This window comes from Centruroides vittatus, unplaced genomic scaffold (genome assembly GCF_030686945.1).
Source record: "Centruroides vittatus isolate TY-2023 unplaced genomic scaffold, ASM3068694v2 contig_1311, whole genome shotgun sequence".
NCBI lineage: Eukaryota > Metazoa > Arthropoda > Arachnida > Scorpiones > Buthidae > Centruroides > Centruroides vittatus.
In genome coordinates, this window is record NW_027120834.1 from 46,288 (window position 1) to 68,472 (window position 22,185).

Below are 22,185 nucleotides of genomic sequence, written 5' to 3' on the forward strand. Positions count from 1 at the left end.
CTTTCAAATGAAAGTTCTTTTTGTTTTTTGCACTGTAGAAATTGATCTTCATACTGAGCTTGTAATAAACATTGTAAAAGCTTATATAATTCAACAGTTAAAGAGAGAAATAAATCAGATGGATATGAAAGACCTCCTCTATCAATTTCCTTAATATAACTTATAAGTTCGGGATGTAGAATGTCAAATTCTAATTTTTTATCTAAACAGGATATTACTGATTTACACTTTTCACACGAAATGTTCTGTTATAATTTATGAACAGCATAACCAGCAATAAAAACTAAAACTTTAATGAAAGACAAAGGAACTGTTATCATTTCACATTCAATAGGAACATCATCAAAACATTCGAAACAAATATCCATCCGTGATTTAAAGGAATCTTGCGTACAATTTTCTACTTGAGCTGACATCAAATCATTAATATGGAAATTCCATATTTTCTCAGATTTCAATTTCAGTAAACTTAAAATTTTTAATTTCTTTTCACATTCTAAAACCTGCAAGACACTAACATGAGAATTACCACCACACATTTGGCGATATTATCCAAATCTAGCTTCAAGATTACCTGTTTGGAACTTTCCCAAAAGTACAAACTTCAATGAAAATTTTTCAAACAAATATTCAATAAGATGAATCATAGCATAATTTGTATGTTTCAAATCAAAATGTGTTTCATCTGACGATCTCCCATGCTGTTGTTTCGAGTTAAATTTCTCCCATGCATCCAAAAATTCTATAAAACAATTTAGAAATTGAATTTGCTCATCATTTTTAGTATATATTGGTCTGCAGTAAAGATCTCTTAATCGTTTCCCCTTTTCTGGATGTGTTTTACATTCATTACATCCCACCATGTTGCAATTCTTTCAACATGGTGGTCGTGCTGAGGTTGTGTAATGAACGGTGACCGTAGGCAAAGGTTGGGATCACTGACAACCTTATCCTTTCCTCTTTTAAAACGAATATAAAGAAACATTGCGTTTAGCGGTTTCTAGATTTGGAAAACAATGTACGATAATAATACAAAAAATGAGTTTCTTTAAAAAGTTTTTCTAACAATATTACATTACCTTTTTCATACAAGAAAAAATGTGTTCGCAAGCGTTCGGGTACGGTTGGAGGGGTTGGGTATAACTTGACACTGATTGGTGCGAATTGTTACGAAATGTTACGCTAGAACAATCGAATCTAAAGGAACTTGTGTTATCACATTTTAACAGAAAAGGAAGTTCCTCCTGCAGTTTCGTATGTTTTACAAATAGAATATCGAACAAATTATTAATTATATTTGTAATTAATTATAACTTTTATTCCCCCCACATAACTATTAAAAATTATTTCAGTGTTGTTTCTCACAAAAGATAATCAAAATTAAATGTATTTTCTTAGTAAATTAATTCATTTATTTTATAAATTTACCCGCTTTAAAACTTTTTTAAATTAAATTTTAACTTTTAATTATAAGTTAGTTAATGTTGAAGTATCGATTATGAAGTAAACTAGAAAATTTTTAGATTTTAAGGATGTGATTAAAAAGGCATAATTCATTTTGAATTTCTTACTATAAACATTAATAAATGCGTTTTAAAAATAATACTATTAACCATATAACACTTGATTTTATAGCTGCATGTCACGTGTGCTGGACACCTATCACCACTTGAATTTCTTCCGTTAACCTTGAGGGTGCACCCCTTGTTTACTGCTAGAAAACAATAGTAATAAGCTTACTCGTCTTTCTTTGTTACTTGCTTAAAATTTCGAAAAAACATTAACTAGTTAAGTAACGCTACATCAGCGTGTAGTCGGAACGAAGCTGCTCGCACCTTTATTTTCTAGATTATGAGAGAAAAAATAAACAAAGAATCATTCGTTCTCAACAATACATTTGATTTCTATTGGATCATTTAAAGGTACAAATATAAGGTCAGAATAAGCAATTAATTAATTGCTATGCCAATGTCTCATGAAATTCTGTCTATCACTATAGGCCTTGGACTTGCAGATTGACTCGTTGCGATCTTTATTGTAACTCTTTAAAAATACTATGTCAGTTATTTTTTCACTGTACTCAATGTAACATAGATAAGACCGATAGCTGTTTCTTTTTTCCCTATATCTATTTTGATTTTTGGAAGAGTTAATCCCTGTGATTTATGTATAGTCATCGAGTATGCTAAGGTAAGGGGATACTGTCTACGAGATCACAATATACTGCCATCGTTCGAAGTGTGTGTTATGGGGATTATTGGAAACAGATTATCATAGATGAAAGGTCCCTGATAGCTATCGAATTCCACTAAAATAAACAGAGAAAGAGCTGGAGGGCGAGCATTAGGAACATATATAATGTAGCGTATAGTTCCTAGTGAACCATTGACGAGACCTCCTTGCACCCATAAGTTGACTCAGAATGATTCTGGCATTAACTGAGAGATTCAAAAACTTGGAGGGACCGAGAGACCAAGAGCTTGAGTCATCTTTGGACGAAGGCAGGGCAATATCTGGAGTGTTTTCAGATGATATATAACAGGCATGGGCAAGTGCGGCTCTTTTTGAGTTACATGCGGCTCTTGCTGAAAGTGCTATCCTTTCCGGCCTTACCATACTATCCACCACGATAGTACAGAACTGCGGCTCCCATGCATTTTTCAAAACCTACATTTCGGCTCCCACTGAACTCTTGCTTGCCCACTCCTGCTATATAAGCAAAAGGGCATCCAGTTGACTGCAAGTAGTCTTCATTGCTTTGTTTAACTTGCTCGTTTGTTGGATATAGCTCTACTGCCGTTTGGAACTGATCAAGTTCATCTCTGGATAAATAGGCTCGATTTCTTGTCGTCAGAATGTTCAGATCTGTATCAGAGAAATCACCCGAAGCTAGATGTTGTAAGACATCCGTGAAGGAACTATCTGCGCTATTTTGTCTATGAGAATTACTAAGTTCAATGAACTTCTCAAAAGAATCAAATGCGAATCTACCTTGTTGGGACATTACATCGTAAAAAACACTCGAGTAGAGAGGAGTATCTTTAACAGGAGGAAGCTGACGAAAATCACCAAACAAATAGATAAAGAATCCACCAAAAGGCTCATCTTTCTCGGGGTTTATCTCTCTCAATCTTCTCTCGATCATGTAAAGCATTCTTGCACCAATCATTGACATTTCATCGATGATGATGAATTTGAGCGACTTCATCTCAATTTGGAATCTCTGCGCAGCTTCTCCATTTAGAGATCGAAATTTCGTACTAACGATAGGAAGACGAAGGAGAGAATGGATCGTAAAGCCATCAATATTGATCGCTGCTGCTCTACGTTTTAAAAAGAAGACTTGTTTAAACTTATTATTCTATAAAGATTCTTTATATTTCTTGTGTGTCCAGTTAGCGACAACATTTACCTTTCAAAATTACCGTTTTAATGCTTGTCATATTTTCCGACCACCAGATGGCGCTTCTACACGTGCGTGTAGGTAGCGACGAACACTTGACTTCATGCATTCCTTGTCAAGAAAATAACTCTAGAATGAGTTGTCCGATCTTGATGAAATTTTCCACGACGACTCATCATCACTCAAAGATGAACTGATTAAAATTTCAACTCTCAAAAATGATCCATACTGAAGAAAAACACCTATATCCAGTTCTACAAAAACGGATCATTTTTGAAAGTTGAAATTTTAATCAGTTCATCCTTGAGTGATGATGAGTCGTCGTAGAAAATTTCATCAAGATCGGACAACTCATTCCAGAGTTATTCTGCGGACAAGGAATGCACGAAGTCAAGTATTAGTCGTCACTACGTTCCGATAATTAATTAATTAATTCTTTTATTGAATACGGACTGTTGACATACGTGAATATCGTAAATCGAGAAAATGAAGATAAAACAAGAGTTAGAAACAGAACATTCGGACTTTACAATTGAACAAAACGAAGAAAAATTTGAAGTCGATTCAAAAAATTTCAAGAAGGAATTTAATACAGATGTGAAGTGTTATAAAACAATTAAATCGGAACCTCTAGAGGTGAGTGAAAAATACTTTTCTATAAGATTGCAGTGTAGCTTTAAAACACAACTAAAGTGCTAAAATATGAAGTGGAAAATAGAAAAACATATTTTTTAGAACACTACATTTGTATAAATAATGGCCTTGCGATCTTTAAACTGAGCTACGGCATTTTCGATTTCAAGAAAAAGTCATTTCTACTGTGAAATTTTACAGTGTTCATTTTGGAAAAGTTAATTCTTTGTTTATTGAGAGGGTTTTGTGGTTTTACTGTCTTTAAAATTTTTTATATTTTTGTGTATACGGGGAGGCGCATTTGACAGTGCTGGCTGTTAGCGTGTTTTCTTACCAGTTAATGCTACGATTCACAATTAAACTGTTTACCATTAATTGGCTTTATTGAGAATGTCTTCTTCTACCGTAATACTTTCTTTTTTAATTTTGTTTTTTTTTTTTTACTTATTATTGGAGGAGTTGAACTTAGCCCAGGTCTAATGTCTCGTACGGCACTTTCTCCTCGCAATAAAGCTTCCACTTCTGCTGGTAAACTTTATCCATCTCCGACGGATTAACATTGAAATCATCTCGATTGGACGATCATTTTGTATCGAAGGATTTTTATTTCAAATTTTTCAGAAGATTCTGTGTTTTCTTAAAGAACGTTTTTATACTATTGTATCGAAACTGGAAGAATTGTCAACGAAATTTGACTGGTTGTCTAATTTACATAAGGAGTACGATGAATGTCAAACCCGCCTGGAAGGAGAAGTTACCGAACTTCGGAGATTTGAAACTGTATGTACGGATAACTTTTCTCTTCAAAATTATTACATACACTTTGTATACAACGATTCGAAGAAAAATAACATTATCGTTTCTGGTTTGAGTGGTAACGACGAAGAATTAGTTGATAATGCTAATGCCTTTATTGAGTTGTTTAAAAGACAGAACAAGGAGTCTATTTTTTTATTAACAGCTATCGAATATCTGGAACTCGACTTGTATTGTTCGAGCTCTTACTCAAGCTGATAAGAGGTTTATTTTTAAAACATAAAAGAAAATTTAAACGTTGCCGTCTTTCCGTGCATTAGGTTTTTTGATGATGTTGTTCGACTTGTATTGTTCGAGCCACCATCTTGAAACCATAGGTAACATTAACCGACATTTCTAACCTGAAAATTTAGTCTTTTTCTATTTTATATTAACTAATTAAATAACGCTGAATCAGCGTGTAGTCGGAACGAAGCTGCTCGCACCTTTATTTTCTAGATTATGAGGGAAAAAAGAAACACAGAATCATTCGTTCTCAACAATATATTTGATTTCTATTGGATCATTTAAAGGTACAAATAAAAGGTCAGAATAAGCCATTAATTAATTGCTCTGCCAACGTCTCCCGAAATTCTGAGTATCACTATGGGCCTCGGACTTACAGATTGACTCGTAGCGACTTTTATTGTAACTCTTTAAAAATACTGAGTCAGTTATTTTTTTCACTCGACTCAATGTAACATAGGTAAGACCGATAGCTGTCTCTTTTTTACCTATATCTATTTTGATTTTTGGAAGAGTTAATCCCTGTGATTTATGTATAGTCATCGAGTATGCTAAGGTAAGGGGAAACTGTCTACGAGATCGCAATATACTGCCATCGTTCGAAGAGCGTGTTATGGGGATTATTGGAAACAGATTCCCATAGATGAAAGGTCCCTGATAGCTATCGAATTCCACTAAAATAAACAGAGAAAGAGCAGGAGGGCGAGCATTAGGAGCATATATAATGTAGCGTATAGTTTCTAGTGAACCATTGACGAGATCTCCTTGCACCCATAAGTTGACTCTCGGCATGATTCTGGCATTAACTGAGAAATACAAATACTTGGAGAGACCAAGAGCTGAGTCATCTTTGGACTAAGGCGGGGCAATATCTGGAGTGTTTTCAGATGCTATATAAGCAAGAGGGCATCCAGCTGACTGCAAGTAGTCTTCGTTGCTTTATTTAACTTGCTCGTTTGTTGGATATAACCGTTTGGAACAGACGGCACGGATGGCCGAGCGGTCAAAATGGCAGCCTACTGCTCTGGGGGACCCGGGATCGAATCCGAACGGGTCGAATAATCCCCAGAAATCATTCGGGGGGTAGACCGTTCGGATATGTCGGGCCCCGTCCCTCACACTCGGTCGCCCCATTGTGGGCCTGGCTGAACCCATACTGGGCCTACTAAAAGAGGCCCTCTTGGTGCCCACAGGGCGGAAAGAGTTAAAAAATACCGTTTGGAACTGATCAAGATCATCTCTGGATAAATAGGCTCGATTTCTTGATGTCAGAATGTTCAGCTCTGTATCAGAGAAATCACCCGAAGCTAGATGTTGTAAGACATCTGCGAAGGAACTATCTGCGCTATTTTGTCTATGAGAATTACTGAGTTCAATGAACTTCTCAAAAGAATAAAATACGAATGTAATGTAATGTCCCAACAGGGTCCCTACCTTGATGGGACATTACATTGTAAAAAAATACTCGAGTAGAGAGGAGTATCTTTAACAGGAGGAAGCTGACAAAAATCACCAAACAAATAGATAAAGAATCGGCCATCCAACCAAACGGCTCATCTTTCTCGGGGTTTATCTCCCTCAATCTTCTCTCGATCATGTAAAGCATTCTTGCAGTAATCATTGACATTTTATCGATGATGATGAATTTGAGGGAGTTCATCTCAATCTGAAATCTCTGTGCAGCTTCTCCATTTAGAGATCGAAATTTCGTACTGACGATAGGAGGACGAAGGAGAGAATTAATCGTAAAGCCATCACTATTGATCGCTGCTGCTGCACGTGTTAAAAAGAAATCTTTTTAAAACTTATTATTCTATAAAGATTCTTTATATTTGTTGTGTATCTAGTTAGCGATAACATTTACCTTTTACAATTACCGTTCAAAATGCTTGTCATATTTTCCGACCACTAGATGACGCTTCTACACGTGCGTGCAAGCAGCGACTAACACTTTACTTCATACATTCCTTGTGAACATTATAACTCTAGAATGAGTTGTCCGATCTTGATGAAATTTTCTAGGACGACTCTCCATCACTCAAGGATGAACTGATTAAAATTTTAACTCTCACAAATGATCCATACTGAAGAAAAACGCGATCTTCGTTTTGATTCCTATCTCCAGTTCTATAAAAATGGATCATTTTTGAGAGTTGAAATTTTAACCAGTACATCCTTGAGTGATGATGAGTAGTCCTAGAAAATTTCATCAAGATCGGACAACTCGTTCTAAAGTTATAATGTTGACAATGAATGCATGAAGTGAGGTATTAATCGTCACTACGTTTATATAAAGTTTTAATAACAAAATCTCGTAACAGATAGCAAAACATACAATTTTATTTCTTTATTATGATTAATACGTAATTAAAAGTGGTTTTTCAAATAACAGTAGAAGTTACGCAACTCTTTGCTAGAATTTTTATTATATCGAGAACATTAACTATAATACTCTTCCTTAGACAAGTTACGCGTTATTTAGGAAAATTATGTACTTTGATTGCTAGTAGCTGATATTGCTTTCTTTTATGCTTAATGCTACATGAAATTTTAAAGGTATCTCTTTTTAGTGTTTTTAAATTTATATTTCAGGTAGACCTATGTGTTGTTTGAATTTAGTGTATTATATTAGTAGAATCAACGATATTTAAGCTGCGTGAAATCAATATATGTTCGAGACTTAAGTTCTATAAGGGCCAAAATAGTAGAACTCGACTAGAGATCGCTTTCATTTTCGATCAAGTCTTTTGGAGATTGTCCATAATCGTGCGATTGAACATCACAAAATAGAAAACCTGAACTTATTTCTTATTGAAAATATTCAGCTACGAGTTACGTAACTCTTCCGGCAAAAAAGCTTTACAATTGTATGCGGCACAGTCTACCTGGAAATTTTATTTAAACTCCTGTTTATATTATTAGTTGTTATAAAATGTCAAAAAGCTGGAAATGAAAATTTCTTTTCGTGTATTTTTACAGAGATTTACGATTAGGGATCTTACACCTAAGAACCTAACATATTGTTTATTAAATCTGGCAGCCATTCTTAACTAAATAGCAACGCCCATTAAGATGTTCTACCGCCCTCCCTCTATCATACCCCACTGTGCAAGTCACACTAGACTTTCAGTGTATGATACAGGGAATACACACTTTGTTTTAACCTCTCATATTTTGTCTATGTTCTCTGTACATCTCATGAAAATTATTTCACACCTTACAGGTATTCCGTTATTAATTTTATAAAAATTCTGCCTCTTAATATTTACTTAATTTTAGATTTAAGTTTACCCCTCTTTTATTTTAGCACATCTTATACTGTCCTGATGTGTATAAGTGTAAAGACAAACGAATTTTTAGCTCTATTTTACTCTCCTTTTTCAACTACGTGTATATCTTCATACGAGTCATGTTGGTTTAACTGTCACTATCTCAGTTAACTAAGTTTTATTGTATAAATGATTGTACGCGCATCCTAATTTTTTCAATGCATTCTGTAAATTTGTAAACCTGCAATGAATTTCCTGATAAATATGTAATAATAGGACTGAAGAGGGGCGTTAAGCCCGAAATGCATAACCGTTCACATTAATAAGCCAACCTGTTTCCTGTCTGATATGTTTTCAACGGCAACATTGTGCTTAAAAAATGCATATAATATAAAACAACAAGTACTTTAGATTTTACAAAGTAAATATCTAATGGAGATTGTATTTTTTAATCTGCTTTCTGTTTTATTTTCTATTGCAAAAGTGGTCAACGGTTAATTTGTATCATTGCTTTCTCTTCTCTTCCTTTCGGATAACCTGAACAATTAAGGTAAATTGATATATTTTCACGTAACTTGGTACGTCACGTGTAAATTCCTGTTAAAGTGAGCAAATTTACAACGAAATTAATGTAGTATTAAATGCGAAACACACGGTATAATGCGGTTTATTAAAATTAGAGAAAGAGAAAAATAGAAATAATTAAATGATTAATATTTCCGTTTATTTTTCTTCAGTTAGTAGTAAACAATAGAAGTACGAATACGTATTACGTTTGCCTGTGTGGGGCAGACATCTCGCTTCCACTTAACACAAAACTTTGACATTTATATTTTTGGTGACAAGGCGAACTTTTGTCAAAATTAAATACAAATTAAGTAATCATTCGAAAATTATTTATTTTTGATTAATCATTATATACATGTTATAACCTTTAAAAATTATTTATTTTTTAAAATTTCATTTCATTAAAAAATTCAACATTTAATATTGCAATAACTGATTGACTATATTTTAAATACTTTGTTGAACTGCAATTTGAAAACAATTGTAGACCTACAAATTCCCACAGTGGTCCGTCTGTGTGCCTGTCGCTTTCTTAATGTCGAGAACAAATAGCCGAGAACAAATAATATGAAAAGCTTAGCACGAGGCATTAACTGTGAACGAACTTTCGGCGCTAATCGGAAGTCACAATTATAAGCTTTTCCCCTGAATGCAGTTAATATATGACCGGCACGACTCCATTGTTAAAGGAAAAGTATGCTATACAGGAGAAAGCCACAACTAATTTGAGGCGAACAGCATATATGTTATATTAAATACATTAAAAATTGCAGGCCAGCATTGCGATTATGTCACGATAAATATTTGCTGGTTTTACTTAAAATTAATTTTAAACATAATAAAAATACAAACACCGGGTAACGTACCAAGAACATATCTTTCAAAATTGTTTTACACGTAAAAACAAAGCTACTTTCATTGTAAACATCGTCAGATTGCTGGGCTGCAATTTGTAATAATATCTTTAATTTATTTACTTTGCACCGAAATTTGTAATGTTTTGCCTCTGTACATCATACTTTTTCTGTGAGCAATAGAGTTGTGCCGATCATGTACAGTACCTAACTCCTTTCGGGGAGAAATTTTAAATTAAAGTAATGTGACTTCCGGTGCAAACCGGACGTTTGCATATAGTTAATCGGGGCCTTTTTACCCTAAGTTTTCGATGTCTTTTCACGGCATCATCTATCGTATTCCGTTCTCGAGATTAAAGAAATGCAGACACACACACGGAGAACAGTGAAAATTTATAGATTTACAGTTTCTTCAAGTTGAAGCCCAATTATTACAAACGAAATGAGGGACATATAATTTAAACATTTCTTCCTTTTGTCCTGTATAATATATTTAGTATAAAAAGATCCGTATTGTATTTAAATAGTTTCGACGTATTTTACACAGGAAATCCTATTGTGAAACATGACTTCGCACGTGACGTTTTAAAGAAACAAGCGAACAGAATTTCTGACCACAAACATCACATTTCTTAAGATTATATTTCATATGTGTATTTAAATCAGACCGTGTCCGAAACAGCTTATTGCAAATTTCGCATTTATACTTTCTTTTCGGCGAATGAGAAGTCATTTGATGAGTTTTGAATTCGACTTTTGACGTAAATGTCATTTTACAAACGTCACAACAGAAGTGTATTAGATCCTTGTAGTCGAGTAGATGTTGCTCCAAAGCAAAGCTATTTACGTAAGTCTGTTTACAGAAATTACATTGGTAAGGTAATTGTTTGAGGTGTATTTCTAAACAAAAAAATTCTAAATGGAATTTCAGTTTACCTTTTGTTTTAAATCTGTCTTTACAATGGATGCAAAGATGTTTTTTATGAACAGATTGGTGCCGAATCAAATGAAATTTATCGTAAAAATCTTTCTTACAAACGTAACAAAGATTGTCTTTATTGTGAAAACTTTGATGATGTTTCATCGCAGAAGTTGATATAAAACGTTTGTTACACACCTCACAAAGAAACGGTTTTATGTCAAAATGAATTCTCTGATGAACGTTTAAAGAGTGTTTAGACGCTAACTCCTTTTTACAGATATTACATTTTTGAATATGAGTTTTCCTATGAGCTTTCAGCATATTTTTAGTTTTGAATGATTTACTACAATAAGAGCAAACGAACATATTCTGATGTTTAGCAATGCGATGTCTGTCAACACTAAATCTGCTTTTAAATCCTTTTTTACATACGTCACACAAATACTTATCACTTCTATGTTCGTGGGTTCTTTCATGTCGTCTCAAATAGCGTTCTGTTTTAAAATACTTGTTACATATGTGGCAAGAATAATTTAAATCTTTGTTATGAATGGTTTTATGAATCGTCAAAGAGCGTTCTGTTTTAACACTTTTGTTACACACCTGACAAGAATACTTACGTTCATCACTGTGAGTTTTATTATGCGTTTTTAAATGAACTTTCTTTTTAAAATTCTTATTACATATGTCGCATTTAAAAGGTCGATCTTCACTATGACTAACTTGGTGTTGTCTCAATTTGGATTCCGTTCGAAATTCTTTTTTACATATCTTACAACAATGAGATACTGGTTGATGTGTTCTGTTATGCTTTTCCAATTCACTTTTTTTATTATGTGGCTTATCAGAAATGTCACATCGTAAAGGTTTCCGCTTAGATACTTTACGATTTTTTGATAATGATAGCAAACCAACTTTTGTATGATCAATTTCGCTTTGTTTTTCAGTGTTGTGTTCTTTCGTGTGTCTTCTCAATAGAAATTGCCAGGAAAATTTCTGATTGCAAGTTGTGCAGCAAAATGGTTTTTTTCCAATATGAAAGTTCAAATGCGCTTGTAGTATTTCCTTGTTTACAAAGGTCCGTGCACATAAATCACATTTGTGATTTTGTTTAGAGTGAGCTGAACGCGTTACTCTGAAGTATTTCCTCTTAATCTTGCCTTGGATTTTATTGTATTTTCTAATTGAAGGGACGAATTTCGTCTTGTTTGCATTACACTTATTATGCTTTTGTGCTTTCGAATTGTGCTGAATATCGTATTCCTCACTCACTTCTTCCTCCTGTTTAACTGAAATTTTAAAGTTAAATACAATAATTACTTAATTTAGTTTAAATTAAGTACTTGTTGTCTTTACATAATTTGACAGACAATTTAAATATTCAAATTTAAGTAATATTAATATATCACATAGCTCTAGTACTATATTTAAAGTTTGATTTTCACAAAAGCATCTAACAAATAAACTTGTAACATGTTACTTACAGTTAAAATTTCCGTCGGGAATGAAGAATCCGTACTTTATAGGCTAAAGAAAGAAGAAACGACACAGAAATATGTGATACATTAAAATAATTATTTAAATCGTAAATGTGTGGCGCTCGTAAAACGGATAAAAATTAAAAAAATAAACTAGGCAAAAAGAAGACGTTTTAACGGTGGAAACTTCTTGGATGGCAGGAGCGAAAACATCATTGTTTAATCTACGAACGAGTTTCAAAGTTCGATCAACATGCTTTGGTGGGCGTCGACATAGGGTGTTAGGTGAATACCAATAATCGATTTTCATCGCCACCCGATCTGGTCTACTTTCACTTAGAGACAAAAAGTAACCAATCGGGAAAGAGCAGTGTTCCATTGGAAAAGGAAATTCGGGGATAAAAGTACTTAAAAACCTCGAATTTCAAGGAAAAAATCAGATTTTTCCCACCTCACAGTTTTACTTCGTCTGACATCACGGATTTACTTGAGGAATGATTTATTTATTCATTCTGGTAAAAACACACTTTATGACATTCACCACGTGGCCTGCCCGGTCTGTTTTGGGCTCGACAAAGCCCTAGATGAGTCTGAACTAAACACGCGATATTTTACCTCTCGAACTTTTATCGTGAAAAAAAAAGCAGAATATGACGTAAGTTATAAAGTTTCAACTGTCGTTAAATACAAAATACGCCTAAATTTACAGTAAAATTGTATAAAATTGGTATAAAACCTCCCGTTTCGATAATTTACTGAAAGTAATATGCAAATTTCACTAATAAAATGTGTAAAATATTTTTAACTTTTATCACTTACCTTCGAGTCTACGTATTCAACTTGTTTACAATCTTCTGTTTTTACTTTAAAATTCAACCTTTTCAAAACAACTTTACATTCCGATTTTATATCGTATTTGGTATTACAATTCTCCTCTTTTATTTCTTCTTTCTTACAACCTGTATTGGAATTTACAAAGTATTTTTATTATAAATCTAAGGACGAAATATATCCCTCGCTAGATTTTCGTATAAACATCAAGCAACGAATTGTATAACTTTCCCGGAAAAAAATTTTAATATAATGCTGGCGCCATCTGTTATGATATTTTATTTTAAAAATTTTTTAATTTTAATTATTATAAAATGTCAAAACGTTTAATTTTGAGGCTAGAAATGAATGGTTTACAAAATTATAAACGTTAATAATAAGTAAAATCTTCGCTAATTTCGACTCTACATGACACACGAGTCTTCATCGTGTATAAAATATACATAATGTTAATAAAATGTTAATAATGAAATGTTAATAAATTGTAGACCTCAGTGGCGTAGCGTGGGTGTCAGCAGCCCCCTTAAATAATATACGGGAAATCCCTACAAGTCAGTACAGACGGTGTTGTCATTCGCTACAATGAGCAAGATGTCATTATTATACATTCATTTAAAGAAAGGGGATTCCCCAGTTTCGTCACAGAATAAGTAATGAAAAATTCCGTGCTCGTTTCAATCGGTCCGAATCGTAGGTGCGACAAAAATATGAAATGAAATGGTTCAAATTTTTACAAGATATTATTATTATTTATTGTGAAAAAATGCCTCTCCCTAAAAGTGCCGCCCCCTCTACGCTACGCCACTGGTAGACCTATAAATTCTTTCTGTCGTCCGTAAGGCTGTCCGTCCGTCTTTCCTTAATCTCGACAACGTAGTTAGATAGATGAAATAAAAGACAAGATATGAAAACTTTATTGACAAGAGGCCTGTATTAACTGTATACGAACTTCTGATGCGAACAGGAAGTCGCGTTATTTCAATTTAAAGTTTTCCCCAAAGATGTTACCTAGATGATCGGCATGAATCTATTGTCATGTAGTCATGTAGTAGTAAGTGTTAAGCGCTATCACCTTAACATTTACATAAATATAAATTTATTTATATTTATGTTTTAACTATTCTTTTATAGTTTTCAAAGTATGAAGCTTCTTACCTGTTTCACTATTATAACAAGAATTATTCCAAATATTCGAACCGTTTGTGTTATTGGTTGAAATTGAATTTTCATAAGTATTTACCTGAAACGATAGAACTATTACGTTACATTATAACACAAGTTAAATTTTACAGAAGAATAAATAAAAAAAATATTAAAACTAAAACTAAAAATCTCGTTTAATCAACAAATTCCTTTAAAATAATAATATTTTATCTGCATTTCTTTTGATTGGTTTTTTTTTTTTATAAGAATACATTTAGTTAATTGCACTCTGAAGCATTCTCATACCAAATGAACCCGTAAAAATGACAGTTTTCAAGTTTATTATACCACAGAATACATCATCTCACCCTCTCTAGTTATAAAATATTGAATTATTTCTCTGTTACAACTACAAAAACATCGAAAATAAAAATAATTTAAATAAATTCTTTGTTAATTATTATTTTATACCATTTGTATAATATAAAATATACAAAATATACTCGTTCTTATTAAGTGTTTAATTGTATTTTTTTGTTATTTTTAACTAGAATAAGTTCAGCTCTAGTTTACAATTAATGTGACATTAAGGGACCTCTCATAAGTTACGCTCGCAGTTTTCTCGAAATTTTTACGCTTTTTCCGCCATTGTCCCAGTTTGTTCAACTTTCCGTGATTTCCACCGCTTTAAATTCCTTCAAAATAATAAAATTTTGAAAGAATTTAGAGGAATTGTCCAATAAAACCCTTTCCTTAAAAACTTTCATAACTTTACGATGAAATTCTGAAATAAATATAATTAAACGCATAAACTGTATAAAATTTGATGAAATAAATAGATGTCCCTCATTTTTTTTTTCAGTTCCATTCAACACTTCACGTGAAACTTCTTAATTTACATTTGTCCCGGTCCAAAAAAGTTATAACACGCCACGGTTTATTTGTCTTTTTTAACGATTCTAATAGGGCAATCGACCGAATTGTACCATTTATAATTATTGAGAGTAATCCAAGTTAGTATTTATGTCAATCAACACCGTTAGGTTTACTAAAATTGATGTATTTTTAATTTTCTATTATAAACATATCGGTTCACAATGGTTAAATTACAAATTTTCGAAAAAAGTATTTTGAAAGTTTCAATTAATTTGCAACGATTATAATATAAAAAATATATATATTTTTCTTTGAAACAAACACTGCAAGTCTATAGAAGCACGTGGTGTAAAGTTATTGTATTGATTACAAATGTATTGTTGTTTACCTTCTCTCTCTCTACTGTGGGTGGTGAACTTCGCCAAATGTAAGTCAGTTTATGTCAATGTACTCTGTACTTTAAATAGTGTCTATTAGACGTTTTACTTGTTATTCAAACGATTATTACAACATTCGACTATAATAAGCAGCTTAAAAAGCGTTTAAAGATAAACTTCAACAGCCAATTAATGGCAGGAAGTCTTCTCAACACTATGCTATAGAAGAGAAAAGGGTAGAAACCAGAAACATATTAAATTCATCGCGGCTAGCGTTTGAAACTTTCACTAATCGCAGTTCGAACTTTGGGTCTACGAGACCAGGGGCAAATCTACGTAGGGACTAATAGGGCTTAAGCCCAGAGCTTCCAAGTGTCAAGGGCCCACGAAAATTGAATTTTTCTCATAAATTTTTAATACTTTTCATTAATAATGAGCACTTATCGTATAGTAAAATACAGTTAATATTATTAATAATAATAATATATAAATGAACTTTAAATTCAATTTAAAGATTCTTGATCTAACAAAAAATGGGGCCCCATTGGACTTCAATAGGCCCCGACAACCCTAGATTTGCCCCTGTGCAATACCCAGACCTACTTTCATGTCAAAAAGTGTCTAATGCATGCCGGCAGGTTGAGATGTTAAGAAGTATGTTCAGATTTTTTAAAGAATTTTCAATTTTTTAAAATTTGCTTACAAAGGCGCTACTGGGTCTAGAGGGCTCAGTGTAACACACCCAGAGTTATATCACTAACATAACTTTTATCTGTAATAACATCCGCTACAGCCGGGAAATATACATCAAACATGTCACCGGCAGCAACAACCAACAATACCAACCCAGGAGACCCAACGACGTCCCCGCCAGTAGGAACTTTCAGCTCTCCTGCTTCTTTCTCAGCGCTGGACTTCACTCCGCCTGTTTTATTGTAATATAGACCACTGATTTCTGTACATAGTTTTCTTCAAGCTGGCTTTGTGCCCTTGTTTCGCGCAAGACACTTTGTATAGTTTGGCCGGCTTTGAGCCCGTGTCGTCGCGGTGCTTTTTACATTATCTTTGTCATATACTCCTGTAAATACTTATCTTTTGAATCGTTTGTTACACCTCGAGATAATCCAATAAACTAGAAATTTTAATCAATTCTTTGTAAGTTATTCTCTCATCTCATTCCTTTGGTATAAATCTCATACGGATTATTTATTTTAATTTTTCCTATTAATTATTTATTTGTATTTTCCTGTTCTTTGTAAGTACAATAATTTCAGCTCTAGCTTACAATACAGTCAAACCTGTTTTTATGCGGTAAATAGGGACCGCATAAAAAAGTCTCACATAGAAAATAACTCAAAACCGTACGAAATAGAATTTATTGACAACAGATGTCAGCACTTGACTGCATCGTCTTGTCTATCGTCTGTTTTACATATTTTTGTCCAGGTGGTGTTTTGTTGACTTAAAAATTAAATTATTTCATTTTTTGCATATTCGTGCAATAATATTACTATAATAAGTTCATTTATGCTGTAATAAGTCAACGTGAGACATGACAAATCGCACGAGACTAGTCGCCAATTATACCGCACAAATAAAAAATCGCATAAAAAAATCGCACAAAAAAGACCGCATAAAAACAGGTTTTACTGTACTGTAAATACAACTATTATATAATTGTATACAATCATTGATACATTTAGTATTTACAAACAATATAAATTTGAAAACATATGTATTAGTGATGTAACGAATAGTATATTCGGCCTCAGCCGAATACCGAATATTCGGCCAGGAGCGTGACCGAATACCGAATATTCGGCCAGAAGCGTGGCCGAATGGCCGAATATTCGGCCAAACTATTCGGCTTGATTAACGCACATATAAAAATTAGCGCTCAAACCTCATTATGCAAGGATCGCGCACCCTGCTCTCTATTGGCCCGATGTCACCGATTTTTTCTTCCAGTAGGTCTAAATTATTTAAATGTATTAATTAAATTATAATTATTAAAGTTACTATGAGATTGAGCCTAACGTCTACCTCTAGTGCCAAATTAATTTATAATTTATGTAATAGCCGTAAATAGCCCGATATGATTCGGCAGTTGTTAGTATTTAGATGCAAGTTATAACTTATAAGTTATTTTATTTGCAATCGATCTTTTTTAACTTTTTAATTAAGCAGTAAAATTTTATTTTTACTACGTATTTGTAGACTGAATAGTACCCTAAGGATATATACTTTAGTGGGGACATATGGTCTAGTTTCTCCCCAGATGTGAAACAGTTCAAGTATATTATTGGGGGGTTTCTATTTGTGAAGTTTTGTGATATTTTGTTGCTATTGTTTTTGTCAATATTTTTAAAATTAACATGATTTCAAATGTTATCTTTTGCATATAATGAGAAATGCCCATTCTTTGCTTTATATATAAAATAAATTATATAGTAGTTACTCATCTTCTAGAAATAAATAATTCTTTCATTAAATACGATAAGTTTCAATAAAACGTTTCGTAAATCATTTTAAAATATCGTAAAAAATATTAAAATATACAAGAATACGAATATAACATAATTAACTAAACAATAACACTAATGCCCGATTCGTTCTAACCTACATACCATCAATGCCATAAGATATCGGGCTAGATAAAGGCTATATTATTATTTAATTACGAAATAATTTTACTAGAGTTAGACTCTATTTCTTATTAACGTTAATAATTATAATTTAATGTTTAGCATTAATAAAGTTTCCAAAATGATTAATTTACTGTGTTTTTGTTATTTCTTACTCCTGTTTTTAGGTATTCGGTATTCGGCCGAATAGTGATTTAAATATTCCGTATTCGGCCGAATAGCGAAAAATAGGCCGAATAGGCCGAATACTGGGTAGTAACCGAATATTCGTTACATCACTAATATGTATGCCAAATACTATTTTCTGTTTTTATCTGGACAAGAAATTAATCCTTTTAATGTAATATATATAAATAATTCAAAAATTTAGGTATTATTTCTGTAAAATTGGATTGACAAGTTACAGATGTTTTACTTAAGGCATTATTTATGAATTCTTGTTTACGCTACTTAACACTATAGAGATACGTTTCTAGTGATTAGAAAAATAGTTAAAGCATAAATTTAGTTAACATAATTTATATAAATATTAATTTATGTTAGTGGAAAGTTATTTGTAAATTACGTCATATTTTTAAACACATTCTTTTATTAATATTTAAGGAAGTTTGCGAAGGAATATTTTCCAGATAATTTATTAATTGTTTCTAAGGGTTCATCAGTATTGTGTCCATTAAATAAATCAAAATTACTGCGAACACTTAGTGGAACAAACTGTTGAATTTTAAACTTTGAAACCACACTAATAGGATCATTTATAACGTTGATGGTAATCCATCTTATTATTTATATGTAACTGCTGTTTATTGTATAAGCTAATCGTTTAATTAATAAATTCCTTCGAAATAACATTTTATCTGGATTATTTTTGATTGTTTTCTTATAAAGCTTCGTTCACTTACTTAAAATCTGGAGAATTTTATTATTAAATAAATACGTGAAAATGACAGTTTATTAATTAAACAACTAGCAGATAAGGCTGGCGTTGCTCGGGCAAAACGTAACAATAGCGAAGATTAAGATTATTACATTATAGTGAATCTCACCCGTTTTCACAGAATGCAAGAATTAGGTCGCTCTGTTTCCAGACTAATTAGAGAATTTTTAGATGGGTCTAAAAATATGTTCGATTTTTCACAAAAACGCAAAAAATTGCATCTGCGCCTGTAAATCTTGCACTTCGCTTTCTCTTTACACTTCCATTGTTAACACTCCATTGACTTAATGCTCTCCCTCTCCCCAGCGGGGGAGGAATTTTGAAAAATCCCTTCTTAGTGTATGTTCTCGTGAACGTACCCTAACTGTATACCAAATTTCAACTTTCAACTTTTAACCGTTTCGGCTCTGCGCTAATTATTATTATCAACCCATCTCGATTATAGATATAGATTAAATAGAAACTTTACAGTTTATAGATGCTGTCTTATTTAATACACGTAATAAATAAATAAATATGGTTTAATAATGATTAAAAAATCACGTGACTACAGTTAATCGGGTCCCCGGTAGCTAATTTTTGATGTTCTGTGTTCTCGATATTTAAAAAGGTCAATAGCAGTAACGTACTGTACTACATGTCTGAAATTTGAAAATTTAGCCTAGTTAATATCATAAGTAAAGTCACGTAGCTGCTGCAAAGGATCACCAATTAGTAGTAAATAAAAATTAAATAAATCTAAATCTAATGGCATAATAAAAATCCTGGAGACAACTGTCGCACTGATGTCCGTTTGACAGTTGAGTTCCGCTGACTTCTCTTGCATCAAAATCGTAACATTTTCCCTCGTAGTCATGAATTTAAGTAAACAAAGTGTATTTTGAAATTTTGGAAATAGTAATGAAAACGTAAAAAGTTGGCAAACGACGCTTTTAACCTCTCTAAAACGAACACTGTCAAGTATTGTAATAAACAGCCAAAATGACTTTTTCTTGAAATCGAAAATGTGGAAGCTCGGTTTAAAGCTCGTAGAGCCACTATTTATATAAATACAGTAGAGAGTCGTAAATCGGCACCCTGGTAATCGGAATCGCCAGTAATCGGCACGATTTTCAGTCGGACTGTGTCGTGCTGAATCGAACGTTTTTGATACTAAATTTACTTCTAAAGTATAATTTTCATGTTTTTATATTCTTCAATATATTTATTTTGTTTGTACAAAATAAAGAAATAATTTTTAACGATACAATAGCCTCGATTATTATTATAAAAATTTTCGTTAGGCTTAAAATCGACGAAAATTCAACACGAAGCGACACGCAACGGAGAAAAATTTGAACATCGGACAGGTTAATATATTTTTTCGTACATAGACCGTAATCGGAACAAATCCCTAATCTGAACAACCGCAGTCCCCAATTGATTCCGATTTTCGGTTCTTTACTGTATATTATTTTAAAAATTATGTCTTCCTATGTCTTACTTCATATTTAAGCATTTTAGTTGTGTTTCTCGTCGTTAAAGCAACACTGCAATCTTAAAGAAAAGTATTTTTCACTCACCTCTAAAGGCTCCGATTTAATTGTCTTATAACACTTAACATTCGTATTGAATTCTTTCTTGACATTCTTTAAATCGACTTCAAATTTTCCGTCGTCTCGATCAATTGTAAAATCTAAATTTTCTGTTTCTTGTTTTATCTTCATTTTTTCGATATTATCAACAATCTGTATTCAGTCAAAGAATTAATCGATTAATAAATGTTCTTTCGAAATTTAAAGCAAGTAACAAAGACTAGTAAACTCATTGTCCTTGTTACTGTTGCAGCAGGAAACAGGGGTGTACCCTCAAGGTTAACGGAAGAAACTCCAGTGGTGACACGTCACTAGCATACGTGTTACTCTGCCGTATAAAATCACGTGTTATTTGGTTAATAGTATGTTTCTTAAAACGCACCTATAAATGTTGATAGCAGGCTAACTAAAAATAAAATAAGCTTATTTAATTATAACATCTAACATCTAAACAATCTTAACATCTAAAAATTTTCTGGTTCACATAATACTACGTAGCCTGATGGTTCAATGTTAACTGTCTAATAATAAAAAATTAAAATTAAAAAAATCAAAAAGCAGGAAAATTTCTGAAACATATGAATGAAATTACTAAATAAATTTAAATAAATTTAAATTTGATAATATTCTGTGCGAAAAAAAACCCTAAAATAATTTCTATAGTTATGTGGCAAAAGAAAAGAGAGTTACAACTAATTGAATATATTATAGTATCAGAATAATGAAAATGAGATCATCGATAAAATGTAAAAAATTCAGTCGATAGCAGAAATTTGGGGTTTTTAGCATTACTTTTTCAATGGGCATTGCGAATTCTGTTTCTATTGGTCCATATACAGACTGCTTCAGAACGAAATGATAACAAGAATCCTGCCTCGAAACCATTTCCTAAAGATAATGTAATATTTACCTATCGGACTGATAAAAATCATTAACCAAACCTATCAGAACCAGCCCCGTTTCAAGCATGTTACAATCTGCTAAACGATTTGTATCTATTTCCCTGTTCCAATGCAGTTGTATTGCCGTTGTTTAATTGCTGTTTTTTTTTCATCTCGGACAGTTACAGAAATAATAACTTTCGTTTTATAAGTTAAATGGAAAAATGTGGTACCTGCGTATCACTTCTAAACATTAATGCAGAAAAATTCAATGCAAAATTAATATTATGCAAGAATGCAGAGCTCATAATTTATTTTTAACAAAAGTTTATTTTATTTGTTCGATATTTTTCTCTATTTTTGTACTCTCCAAACCCCCCTTTTTTAATGAGAAATGCTTGGAAACATTGTTAGAAAAAAACTTTTTAAGAAACTCACACTTTAAGTCTTTACTGTAATTGTTCTCCAAATCTGAAAACCATAAGAGATAAGAAAAAAATTGTCAGTTACGTACGGAACAGTTATGTAACAATATGTAATTGAATTGGAATACTCGGAACCACCACTAGAGGGCCAGACCAGTTATAAATATGTTAAGGACTTGATGGTATAGTAAAAAGATTATACTTCTGTTTTTAATGTAAAAACGTCAGATCCTCCATAGAAAGGCTGACGTTGATATCGTTTTAACTATGTGAATTTTCTACTTATTGTTTGTCTTTTCGTAAAGTTTTTCTTCATGTGTTTTTAGCTG

At 32.5% G+C, this 22,185-nt stretch overlaps 1 protein-coding gene and 2 long non-coding RNA genes across 3 annotated transcripts in view; all 3 read right to left on the reverse strand.

The window, feature by feature from the left end:
• LOC136990292 (uncharacterized) overlaps positions 1–22,185 on the reverse strand; it is a 232,653-nt gene that overhangs the window by 36,558 nt on the left and 173,910 nt on the right. The gene's annotated exons all lie outside the window — the stretch shown is intronic.
• Positions 249–12,643, reverse strand: LOC136990299 (zinc finger protein 431-like). The gene is made up of 5 exons (XM_067288688.1): positions 12,632–12,643; positions 10,704–11,970; positions 6,591–6,850; positions 6,293–6,511; positions 249–503 (listed from the first exon to the last, which is right to left on the reverse strand). Exons 1-5 carry the CDS (start codon positions 12,641–12,643, stop codon positions 249–251), a joined length of 2,013 nt encoding a protein of 670 aa, XP_067144789.1.
• LOC136990285 (uncharacterized) lies at positions 13,025–20,650 on the reverse strand. Its single transcript, XR_010883030.1, has 3 exons — positions 20,539–20,650; positions 14,154–14,238; positions 13,025–13,126 (listed from the first exon to the last, which is right to left on the reverse strand). It is a non-coding gene; the product is annotated as an uncharacterized lncRNA (long non-coding RNA).

What these genes read in the sequence shown, in the direction of transcription:
- LOC136990299 (XM_067288688.1), bottom strand. An exon ending in AGACAGATTTAAAACAAAAG is followed by an intron (nt 6,851 to 10,703) that starts GTAAACTGAAAT and finishes TAACACGTGCAG; the next exon opens with CAGCAGCGATCAATAGTGAT. An exon ending in ATCTTGATCAGTTCCAAACG is followed by an intron (nt 504 to 6,292) that starts GTATTTTTTAAC and finishes AGTGTCTTGCAG; the next exon opens with GTTTTAGAATGTGAAAAGAA.